Genomic DNA, 13,017 nt, shown 5'->3' with positions numbered 1-13,017 from the left:
GAACCCGTGTCCCCTGCATCGGCAGGCGGACTCTCAACCACTGCACCACCAGGGAAGCCCCTAAAACTTGTTTTAAAAGTAGAAATTTAAAAATTTTTCAAAGATTAGTTTCCATTTTTAAATCTGTAATTGTTAGAATTAATGTTATGCTTTAAAATTGTCTATGGATTTTTTTTCTCATCAATTCTATTCAATTGATAATTTCATTCAATTGATAGTTCATTCACATTATCATTTGTTGGACCTCATGTGCAGCGCAGCATGCTTAGATAAATTTTTTTTTTTTTTTTTTTTTTTTTTTTGCGGTACGCGGGCCTCTCACTGTTGTGGCCTCTCCCGTTGCGGAGCACAGGCTCCAGACACAAAGGCTCAGTGGCCATGGCTCACGGGCCTAGCTGCTCTGCGGCATGTGGGATCTTCCCGGACCAGGGCACGAACCAGTGTCCCCTGCATCGGCAGGCCGACTCTTAACCACTGTGCCACCAGGAAAGCCCTTAGATAAATTTTTTAACTTCATTCTTACGAGATGTGTACATTTTGTCTCTTTATTCACAGTTAACTATCTCTTTATATTCTCTATAACCATCATTTTGCGTTGTCATGTGAAGAATAAATTGAAAATAAGTTCACTCAATTCCCATTTTGAATAAATTAGGGAATAAATAAAATAAATAAATTAAATAAAATGAAAATAGAAAAAATAGAAATTAACATCTATTTAAATTAGATTATTATACAGTCATTTTAAGTAAAAACCTGTTTATTTGGAATTTATTTAACTTTACCATTCAGAACTGATCTCTACTCTCACGCTCATTAAATTTAAAGTTTTCATAGTAGATGTACTTGATATGTATGGCTATAGTAGTGTAGTAATTCTCCTTTAATAATAGCAAAGATTATATTTTCTAAGGCTTGCTAAAAAGAATAATCATAATGTTATAGGTTTTGTATATTCATCACAGTTTTTTAAAATATTTAACTCAATTGACTGTGAATCAGTATTATTTTAAATAAATCATTTATGTAGATAAATGGTGAATTTTTTTTTATGCTAGTGTTACAGTATATTTGGTAATAAAAAAATCTCCTATCAGTCTTCTACTCATCTCATATAAATATGTGTACTGTTACAAGAAAGATTTTTTGAAGTTGCGGTTGTTTTTATTTTGTTTTAATAAGTAAGCATATGCTTCTGCCCACTGGGAGACAGGTGCATTTTAGAGCGTAGACTGGTGATTATAAAAACTCATCAGAACCTAGAATTTCTGCTAAACAAATGATTTAATAGTGCTTTGTGAGAAGATATTCCAGTTAAAGAATTTTAAGATACACGTTTTGTTAGGATAAGTTTAAATAAATACATTAATCCTTTTTGTTTGTCTTAATAGCAGCAGCTGCTGCTTTGAATGTAAACGTGAAGAAGGAAATATCTAGTCCGGCAAGACCTTGCTCTTTCGAAGAGGCCATGAAAGGTACCAAGTTAATTCTGCTCAAAAATTGTAAATTAGTGATGCTATATATTTTCTCTAGCAAACCTTACTATTTTATTTTCTCTTGTGTACTCGGAACACTTTGCAGGTTATCTTCCATATTGTAAAATAAATATTTGTTTGACTTTACTGAATGCAGAGACGTGCTTCCCAACTTGATGTTTCCCTTCATTTACCATATAAACAACTTTTTTTTTTTTTGACATGTGTTGGAGTAGAGGAGTTTTTGTTTTTTGTTTTTTTATTCCCTAATATTAAAAATCTTAAAAGTATATATAGAATACAATAATGTATATAAAACAGCTTTATAAAGCTTCTTGCTGCCAACAAGAGTAGTACTTGACATTGAGACTAAAGAGAGCAAAATAGAAACTATTGGCATTTGAAAAAGTTGCTTTAGGTTCTTTAGGTACCATTCTTTCTTCTGACACCATTATTTCCAAACAGAAAATGAAGATATCTTCAGGATGTTATAATGTGTTTCTCAATTATGATGCTTTTGTGCCATTACATATGAAGGTGTCAATTGCATAATGGCCATTGATTTATTCCTGTAGTTCTAGCTTTTACTTATATTTTTCTGCCATGAAATTCATATGAGTTAAATTAAATTTTAAAATTTTGTATACTTATATTTTTAAGGGGCATAATATGCTTAATACATTTTATCAAATACAGTGGATTTTTTCCCTATTGTCATAATAAAATACAGCATTCATATATATATTCAGTTTAGTATAGCTTGCCATTATAATTTCTATCAACAGTTCCAAGATAGATTAATTAGGAATTATGCACAAGTAAGTGCATGATTATCTGATTTAACTACAGGAAAATTTACAAGTCTCTGCTAGGGATAACCATGGCTAATGTTTCTCAAACATATATTAAATGCTAGGCAGCATTCCACACTCTTTACCAGCATTATCTCATTTAATCTGCTAAAATCTATGAGATAGGAAATTTATGATTGTCATTTCACAGATGAGGAAATCAAGATTCCATAGAGGAATTTAAAAAGATAGGTCGAGCTTTAGTGTATAAGGTAACATCTAAGCAATAATAATTCAAACGATGTTTATTAGATGAATAATACCATAATTAATCAATCATTAAAGAAAGTCAGGGACATTTGTGGTCTGTCCTTTGCCAACTTTGATGTGTTCCTGCTTTTCTCCAAAAATTCCTTCATGCTTCTTTCATAGAGTATCAGGCTGGTGGGACACTAATGTAATCCAGTATGAAATTTCTCATAGTGAAGGTTAAAAGGTTTTAAATGCTATGTTTAATTTTCGGTAATAAAATGATTTAGTTATTTGATCAAAATCTTACAAGCCTAAAAACAGGTAAGAAACACACATACACATATTATTATTTTTCACAATTCAGACCTTCTTATTTTGACAATTTTATCAACTGAAATCATGTAAAATAATTTTATGAAGATATAAAATTAAATTGAATACTAAACTATCTTATCAGTTAAAATTTTTCATTTGTCATTTTTAAATACAGTATCATTAATTGGAGATTCCTGATCAGTTAAACCAACAATAGCTTTCAACTAGGAATTTCCCTTGACAAATAGCTTATTTTTGTGATTCCTTGAAATCAGAGCTTTGGTATAATGCCCAGGTGCCCTTTGAGAGATTTAATTAGGTATGCTTTAATGATGAAGACTGAGCAACATAAATGACTTTTAAATTTGTGTTATGGCATAACCCTCCACATAACATTCTTTAAAATAGCCATCAATTACAGTAAGATTTAGAACTTGATACATAAATATGACATTATGGCCAGACATTGAAAGCTTTCACTCTGCAACAAGTTTCTCATTCCTTGGAGAGGGTTTGCAGGGGGAGGTGGAGAGTAAGGGGGATAACTGCACAACTGCTCAGTGAGATATTAAGGCTAGTGGTAAAGCATCATGATTCATTTTTCAGTTTTACCCAACTGTGTATATATTAACACAAAAGTAATACAAATTAAATAAGATAAAGTGTACAGTGTAAACTATTGTTAACAGCTTCCAGAAAGTTTTCTATACCTATATACGTACAGGAAGATGTAAGTGAAAATTCTAGATAGATCATTCAAAAACTCTGTGATGCAGTTTTAGGACCCAGGGATAGAGTATTGATGTGCAGTCTCTCAGTTTTAGCTTTGTAAAGAGTGGTTAATTGGATGAATGTGAAAAAATAGTTGCCAGCATATGTTTTTCTCTAACTGGTTGCAATTATGTGAAAAGTTTTAGGAGCTTGTAGGAATCATAGAGATAATATAGTTCAATCTCATTTTACAGGTAAATAAACCAAAATTTAGAGAAGTTAAGTGATTTGCTCAAGGTCACACAGCTAATAACTGACAGAGGTTGCAACTTAGATTTCCCCCAAAACTCTATATTCTTTTTACTCTATTATTTCCATCCCTTATAAATCTTAATTTGTATTTTAACCAAATGTATTTGTATATGACCTAAGTGCTGCTTGATGACAACAAACTTAGCAAAGATTGCTCTAAGTTTCCAAAACAGTATTCTTCATAAATTCAAATTGATATTGGGATGGTTAAATATGTCTGTCTAATTTACTTTCTGGGGAATTCCCTGGTGGTCCAGTGGTTAGGACTCCACGCTTTCACTGCTGAGGGGCCAGGTTTGATTCGCTGGTCAGGGAACTAAGATCTCGCAGACCATGCGGCATGGCCAAAATAAAAAATAATAATTTACTTTCTGGATTTTCTGAATTGGCTTAAAACTTCTCCCCCTACTTCTAGGTAGTACAGACTTTACTTGTTTGTATGTTTTTCCTCCTTCACTAAAATGTAACCTCCAGGTAGTAGGGCTTTATCCATCTTATTCATCACTGGATCCTCATAACCTAGAACAGTGCCTGGAACTTTGTAAGGGCTCATTAAATACATAGTGAAAATGTAGGAAGAAAAGATACTAAAAGCCATTTAGTATTATTTGCAAGTCCGCTAAGATACAGTTGTGGGTTCTGAGAAAAGATAGTGTAGACTTAGCCCAGGCGGTGGTATAAAGGTGATGGGACATCTGGATTCCTCAGTTTCCTTCTTTCTCCATTCCTGGATTGGAGGAAACACCTGAACATGTGGAATCCCAATGCTGGGCAGCCAGGGCCAAATCCATACCCCCTAACATCGGGTACCCTGGAGGTTTCAATCCTGCCCATCCACCACCTGCCAACCCTACCTTTCCATCAGGCCCCTTTCCCACTCCCCCAGGATCACCCCAGGGGAATCCAGCTTTTCCCCCTAGTGGACCTGTCATCCTGTGCCACAACCACATATCCAGGATGCTAACCCTCAGGTCCTTACCCCCCTGCATACCCACCACCTTCCCTTGGCATGCATCCTGTGAATCCTTTCGCTCCTGGCATGGTAGGACCAGGAATGGTGATCGACAGGAAGATGCAGAAGGAAATGAAGAAAGCTCACAAAAATAAGCACAAACACCACAAGCATTTCTCCTCCGCCGCCTCCTCCTCCTCCTCCTCCTCCTTCTCCTCCTCCTCCTCCTCCTCCTCCTCCTCCTCTTCCAGCAGTGACTCTGACTGAATACAGGGCCTGGACCCTTCCCTCAAGTCCCTCCAGTTGTGCTCTCCCGTCAAGCTTCAGATGCCATCTTGTACTGGGGGAGATTAGCCCTTGACTCTCTCCCCTCCCCACCCCTGCAATCTGAGCCTCACTCTGCTTTTCAACCCTAACTGGCTAGGGAAAATGGGAAAAGAATTGCCATGGGCTAGCAAAGGCCGTATTCTCACTGCTTGGATAGAACTTTTAGCTGATGAGTTTTACAAGAGTTTTGCTTTTTGAAGATGGTGAAATTTGAGCAAAATGCTGAAGACAAGTCTAAGATCTGTAAAATGTGATTTTTTACTTCTTTTTGTAATACTTTTGATTGGGGAGATGCTGTGGAAATTTAATTATGGAAAACAAAAAACAAACAACCTGTACCTTTCTTGTAATTGTGGCATGCTTGGGTGATTTAGTGGCAAATAAACATTTTCCAGCAGGCCTTTTATTGATTGCACTTACTGCAAGGCTGCTGGGAAGTGGAGCCCATTTGGCTGATGAGCTCTGACTGCCATTTTGGAAACTAATCTCTACTCCTTAGCTCAGTATGCTCTCTCAGGTCCTCCTCTCATCTCCAATTCTCAGTCCAAATAAAGCTGTTTTTTCCTGAGGGGGTTGGGGGGGAGATAGTATTGACTCACTTTTCCCTGTTCCTTCTTTCTAAATCTACTTAATACCTTGGAAATATTCAGCAGTATAAAATGACTTTGAAATATAGAAAGAAGGAATAGGACTGGCTAAAGACCTTAGAACTTACAGAACAACACCAAGTGAGTTAACTGGTTTTCTTTTTATCTCCCATTTATCTGAGTTGGGCAGCATTTGCAACTCAGAACTGGCAACAGGCATAGACAAAATAATAAATCTATAAATAAGCATGAAAAGCCTGTTCTCTTTGGCCAAAAGATCAGGAGAGGGAAAGCCCAGTAGAGACTTAGTGGGATGACTAGTACCAAGTGACAGCAGCTGACCCATTAGCAGTGTTTGGGGGCCAACCCATCCCCTACCCAAACCTGCAATAGCAACAGCAGAATTTGGAAGGGTTAGACCACCCCATTCCCCACATCTGCCAACTAGTAATGGACCTGATCTGCCAACAGTGGAACCAGGAGGCCCAAAACACAGGACTCGTATGTGCCAGCAGCAGCAGGTCAGTATGTCTGCAGGAGTGGCAAGGGCAGAACCCAGGGGGCCAACCCATCCTCCACCCTACAGCAGGCAGCAGCACACAGGCCCCCTCCACCTGCACTGGTGGTACCAGTAGGCCCTGTGTATCTCTATCCTTCCCCCAAGAGTGGAGAGAGAACTAGACTTGGCAGCACCTGGCCCTCCACCAGGGGCATAGTAAGATCCAGACCAAGTGTCTCCCAACCTTCCATCCAATGGCAGAAGGCAATCCAGGGGCAGAAGGTAAACTAGATCAGGGTCTCCCAAACCTCTACCCAGTGGCAGAGAGCTATGCAGCCCAGACCCCACAGTTCTTAACCTTGTACCCAGTGGCAAAAGACAGCCCATGTAGTTGCTTCCCTTCCCCAGCAGCACCAACAGTGATATAATGGGAACCCCATTAGTACCAGGAGACCAGAGAACATACCAGGAGAAAGGTTTTCCCTCCTGCAGGTCCAGCACCCCTTACCCCCACCTGATGACACCAGGCAGCCCAGGGAAGCACCTTCCACTCGTGCAGGCAGCACCAGCAGGATTACAGCTGGAGCTCATGCAAAGCTAACACAACAAGCAGACCAGAATAGGGCTCAGAAAACTAAATTATCATTGGCCATACAAAGACTTTGTGCATATGGCCATAGAAAGACTTGTATCTTTGAGTGAGCATTAGACAGAAAGTCCTTTCCTTGTTTGTCTACGCTAGTAGACATACCTATTTGTGAATAGTCTCCTTAGGAGAAGTAAAAGACTCCTGCTCAACTTATTCCACCTATTCTCACTTTCCAGAAGAAGAAAAATCACACGAATAAGAATTATTCTCTGGGAATTCCCTGGCTGTCCAGTGGTTAGGACTTGGGCTTCCATTGCCGTGGGCCAGGGTTTGATCTCTGGTCAGGGAACTAAGATCCCACAAGCCGTGCAGTGAGGTCGCGCGCGCGTGCGCGTGCGCAAAAGAGAGAGAGAGACAGAGACAGACAGAGAGAGGGACAGAGAGAGAGGGAGGGGAAGGGAGAGGGAGAGAATTATTCCCTAAATAAATTTGGGGCAAATATGCATATAGATCTGTTAAGCAGTAACTGTGTAGGTGATGCATTTGTTTGTCAATGGATATTTATATGCAGTGTCTAATTGAAATGTAATATAAACTTGTTTTTAGATACTGAAAATTTTTAGGCCAGAAATATCGTTAATGAAAATATGTAACACTATAAGATTAACCAAATAGTCCACAACAAACTAAATTGACTACGATAAAGGAAAAGTAAAATTCATTCCTTCATTTCTTCATTCAACAAATATTTATTGATTACCTACTATGCATCAGTCAACAACAACAAAATCTCTGCCTTCATGGAACTCACATTCTAATAGAATTCAGAAGCAAGAATAGCAGTTGATATTACAGGATCAACATAAGACAACACTAATGGTCTTTCAGATTGTCTTGTGGGGTGGGCCTGAATTACTTCTAAATGCCTGCCCTGTGTATGATCTGAAGCTTTGTCTCAGACAGAATTGGATTGTGAGTTGAATCATACTGGTATTGGTAGTATCTAGGTGAAAATAGGTCCAGAGAACTCATGAGTAAATAATTCATTTCTTAGAGTAATAAAGCATAGAATATTGAAAGTTAAATGGGCACTTTTCCCTCCCCCAGTATAATCAATTTCCATAGGAATTGTTTCTAGCCAGCTGGCTGTGAGACAAGCTGAACAGAGACTAGAAGGTTTCAAATATTTTTAAATCAAAATATTTACAAAGATAACTATCCTGCTCATATACCATATTCCATTTTAAAACCCTCTTTGTAGCCAGGATTTCTTCTCAATATCAAATTAAGAAATCTATGTATAAAAATATCAAATCACTATGTTGTACACCTAAGGCTAATATAATATTGTATGTTAATTATAATTCAATAAAAAAAGAAGTTTAACAGCTGAGCCTTCTGGGGAATCTATATTTCTTTACACAGGGTCTCAAAGTAGTGGTAAACTTTTAGATCAGAATTTGGCTATGTGTTCAGTTTAGAAGACTGCCATTAGTGATTATCAGTATGCTCCACTAAGTGCCAATGGCAGACTTAAATAGACAGAAGAAAGAGAATCAAGAGGGAAAAATAGTTATAATGAAGTGCTAGAACTTACCTATCTGCTATGTATTACCTTTCCTTGGTTGTTAATCTATAACTACTTCTGAAAATGGAAGTAGAAAAATACTTGCTGGTTTTGATTTGGAAATTTAATTGGTATACCTAAAATAGGACTTAAATTTTTTTCTTTTCAGAAATTTAAGTACTCTCTAAAAGAGAAATGTGTCCATGTGTCAACTTGGCAAATTCAAGTTTTCTAAGTCATTAATTTAGAAAACTGAAATCTGTTTGGTTAATTGGTGACATCTTTTAATGAGAAGCTTGAGTTTTGTTGAGGAAAGAAATGTTCAGACAATCCTATGGCCTTTAAAAAGTTTGGCTTTATACTGCCAGGCAGTCAGATACTAAGAGGGGAACATAACAGTTGTAATTGAGTAGCTTGAACGTCCTGGAGATTTCCAAGCTGTATCCTATAATATATTATGGTCATGTTAAGCAGTGTATTAATTCAGGGCACCTTGGAAGGCTGCTGGGGAGTATCACTTGATAACTGAAACGCTCACTTGATGATATTTAACTCATAGTCTCAGGCTCTTACCAGGAGTCCTCAGGGCACTGCTACTTTAAAAGAGGGAAGGCAAAGAATTCCCTGGTGGTCCAGTGGTTAGGACTCCGCGCTCTCACTGCCAAGGGGTGTGAGTTCAATCCCTGGTCAGGGAACTAAGATCCCACATGCCGCGCAGCACGACCAAGAAAAAAAAAAAAAGAGGGCACAGTTTGACACACCAGTTTTGTATCTCATGCTACCATCATAGCATCAAAAAATAGACATTTAAATCATGACTAATGTCAACGCACAGTATAATGAAATAGTTGATGATTTCAGTGATTTTAAACTTTTCTTTCTTTTTTTGATGTTTGTGCAGCAATGAAAACTGCTGGATGTAACTTAGATAAGGTAAATATTCTTCCTAATGCTCTGATCACTCCACTCATATCAAGCAGTGTGATTAAGAGTGAAGATGTTACTCCAATGGAAGTAACAGCAGAGAAAAGATCTTCCCCTATTTTTAAGGTGAGCTGTATTGACTAGTGCCCTACATGTTAACCTCAAATATAAAAATTACTATATTTTGATAGTTTGATTTCTTTTCCCCATATTTATGCTTTTTACTTCTCCTATTTCTTTTATATCTGTTTCTCTTTGGATTTACTTAATGAATTTTGCTTTGCAGAGTAAATGATTTTATATTCAAATAAAATAGCCTGCAAAGCAACTTCCAGTATACATTTTTTTAACATCTTTATTGGAGTATAATTGCTTTACAATGGTGTGTTAGTTTCTGCTGTATCACAAAGTGAATCAGCTATATGCTAATATACATTTTTGACAAGGGAGGAACTAATACATTAGCTAGACTTTTGTGATGTGTGGTATTAATGAAAGTACTGGTTTTAGCATTTTCAAAACTAGAGACATTTTATTTCCTTTTCTCCCCCAGTCTTTTCCTATAACTCCTTTTCCATTTTACCTTTGTTCCCCCCTCCCAACAATGTTACCAGTGATCTACAAATGGAGATATTTTTAAATTGGCTATTAATTCATCAACCATAGAATTATTATGTTCTTACTCTCCAGCAGCTGATTATTCTTCTACTTCTACTTATTTGACTATCTTTGCTTATAATACTTATTTTAAAATGCCGATGACAGTAAGACATAATGTTATCACTGAGAATCACAGTCTTACACCTGTTTTCCAAATAATAATATAGAGGGGAAAATTGGCCCTGCATATGTTTTTATAATAATAATAATTTTTGAAGTATTATATGAGCTCATTTAATATTTATATGTACATGTTATTTGGCGATTTTTATTTTTTAGACTACAAAGACAGTTGGATCCACTCAACAAACATTAGAAAATATCTCTAACATAGCCGGAAATGGGTCTTTTTCATCATCATCATCATCTTCCCACTTACCTTCTGAAAACGAAAAGCAGCAACAGATTCAGCCCAAGGCATACAACCCAGAGACCCTGACAACTATCCAAACACAGGACATTTCACAGCCTGGTACCTTTCCAGCAGTTTCTGCTTCTAGTCAGCTGCCCAACAGTGATGCACTACTGCAGCAGGCTACACAGTTTCAGACAAGAGAAACTCAGTCTAGAGAGGTATTACAGTCAGATGGTACAGTGGTTAATTTGTCACACCTGACTGAGGCATCACAGCAACAGCAGCAGTCACCACTACAAGAACAAGCACAGACTTTACAGCAGCAGATTTCATCAAATATTTTCCCATCACCAAATAGTGTGAGTCAGCAGCTACAGAATACAATTCAACAGCTGCAGGCTGGAAGTTTTACAGGCAGTACTACTAGTGGCAGCAATGGAAATGTTGACTTGGTCCAACAAGTTTTAGAGGCACAACAACAGTTATCTTCAGTTTTATTTTCTGCTCCAGATGGTAATGAGAATGTTCAAGAACAGCTTAGTGCAGACATTTTTCAACAAGTCAGTCAAATTCAAAATAGCGTAAGCCCTGGAATGTTTTCCTCAACAGAGCCAGCAGTCCATACCAGACCAGATAATTTAATAGCTGGAAGAGCTGAAAGTGTTCACCCACAGAATGAAAACACATTATCTAATCAACAACAGCAACAACAGCAACAGCAAGTGATGGAATCATCAGCTGCAATGGTGATAGAGATGCAACAGAGTATCTGCCAGGCAGCTGCCCAGATTCAGTCAGAGCTATTTCCTTCAACTGCTTCAGCAAATGGAAACCTTCAGCAGTCTCCAGTTTACCAGCAGACTTCTCATATGATGAGTGCGTTATCAGCCAATGAGGACATGCAAATGCAATGTGAATTGTTTTCTTCTCCTCCTGCAGTTTCTGGAAATGAAACTGCTACAACCACCACACAGCAGGTTGCAACTCCTGGCACTACCATGTTTCAGACATCAAGTTCAGCAGATGGAGAAGAAACTGGAGCACAAGCAAAACAGATTCAGAACAGTGTCTTTCAGACCATGGTCCAAATGCAACATAGTGGGGACAGTCAACCTCAAGTTAGCCTTTTTTCATCTACGAAAAGTATGATAAGCGTTCAAAATAATGGTACCCCGCAGCAAGGTAATGGTTTATTCCAGCAAGGTAATGAGATGATGTCACTCCAATCAGGGAATTTTTTGCCGCAGTCTTCTCATTCACAGGCTCAACTCTTTCATCCTCAGAATCCTATTGCTGATGCTCAGAACCTTTCCCAGGAAACTCAAGGTTCTATTTTTCATAGTCCAAGTCCTATTGTCCACAGTCAGACTTCTACAACCTCCTCTGAACAAATGCAGCCTCCAATGTTTCACTCTCAAAATACCATGGCTGTGCTGCAGGGCTCTTCTGTTCCTCAAGACCAGCAGTCAGCCAACATATTTCTTTCCCAGAGTCCAATGAATAATCTTCAAACTAACACAGTAGCCCAAGAAGAACAGATTTCATTTTTTGCAGCTCAGAATTCAATTTCTCCACTTCAGTCAACATCAAACACTGAGCAGCAAGCTGCATTCCAACAGCAGACTCCAATATCACACATCCAGACCCCTATGCTTTCCCAAGAACAGGCACAACCCTCCCAGCAAGGTCTATTTCAGCCTCAGGTTTCCTTGGGCTCCCTTCCTCCTAATCCAATGCCTCAAAACCAACAAGGAACAATCTTCCAGTCACAGCACTCAATGGTTGCCATCCAGAGTAACTCTGCATCCCAGGAGCAGCAGCAGCAGCAGCAACAGCAGCAGCAGCAGCAGCAGCAGCAGCAACAGCAGAGCATTTTATTCAGCAATCAGAATACCATGGCTCCAATGGCATCTCAAAAGCAGCCACCACCAAACATGATATTCAACCCAAGTCAAAATCCAATGGCTAATCAAGAGCAGCAGAACCAGTCAATTTTTCATCAACAAAATAATATGGCCCCAATGAATCAAGAACAGCAGCCTATGCAATTTCAGAACCAGCCCACAGTTTCCTCACTTCAGAACCCAGGTCCTGCCCAGTCCGAATCATCACAGACCTCCTTGTTCCATAGCTCTCCTCAGATTCAGTTGGTCCAAGGGTCACCCAGTTCTCAAGAGCAGCAAGTAACACTCTTCCTTTCTCCAGCATCCATGTCTGCATTGCAGAACAGTATAAACCAACAAGACATGCAACAGTCTCCCCTTTATTCCCCTCAGAACAACATGCCTGGAATCCAGGGAGCCACATCTTCACCTCAACCACAGGCTACTTTATTTCACAACACTACAGGAGGCACAATGAACCAACTACAAAATTCTCCTGGCTCTTCTCAGCAGACTTCAGGAATGTTCTTATTTGGCATTCAAAATAGTAAGAAACTCTTTCTAATTTCTCATTTCTTAAATGTTATTGGTCGAAATGGTCACATTATTATTACTAGAAGAAAGCACAACATAGTGGTTTTAAGAGCACAGATTGTAGTTAGACAGAATTGAGTTCAAATCCCAGCTATACAACTTACAGACTGAGACCTTAGACAGGATATTTGACCTGCATGAGCCTCAGTTTCCATATCTAAAGTGGTGGTAATATTACATACTTGAAAAGGATATTGGGAGGATTAAATGTGGTAACATATATA

The 13,017-nt window shown here is 38.4% G+C and overlaps 1 protein-coding gene across 12 annotated transcripts in view; it reads left to right on the top strand.

Annotated features, from left to right (window-relative positions):
- Positions 1-13,017, top strand: part of NFAT5 (nuclear factor of activated T cells 5) — a 205,331-nt gene that overhangs the window by 183,444 nt on the left and 8,870 nt on the right. For 10 of the 12 annotated variants that reach the window (XM_081217122.1, XM_081217120.1, XM_081217114.1 and 7 more), the window contains 3 exons: positions 1,392-1,475; positions 9,279-9,427; positions 10,241-12,746. In XM_081217122.1, coding sequence (XP_081073248.1) covers positions 1,392-1,475; positions 9,279-9,427; positions 10,241-12,746 — 2,739 coding nt within the window. The remainder of the gene's footprint in view (positions 1-1,391; positions 1,476-9,278; positions 9,428-10,240; positions 12,747-13,017) is intronic. The other 2 variants (XM_081217119.1, XM_081217117.1) reach the window with 1 other exon arrangement.

This window comes from Mesoplodon bidens (assembly GCF_964165515.1).
Source record: "Mesoplodon bidens genome assembly, chromosome: 18".
Classification (NCBI taxonomy): Eukaryota; Metazoa; Chordata; class Mammalia; order Artiodactyla; family Ziphiidae; genus Mesoplodon; species Mesoplodon bidens.
This window is presented reverse-complemented; position numbering and strand designations above follow the sequence as displayed.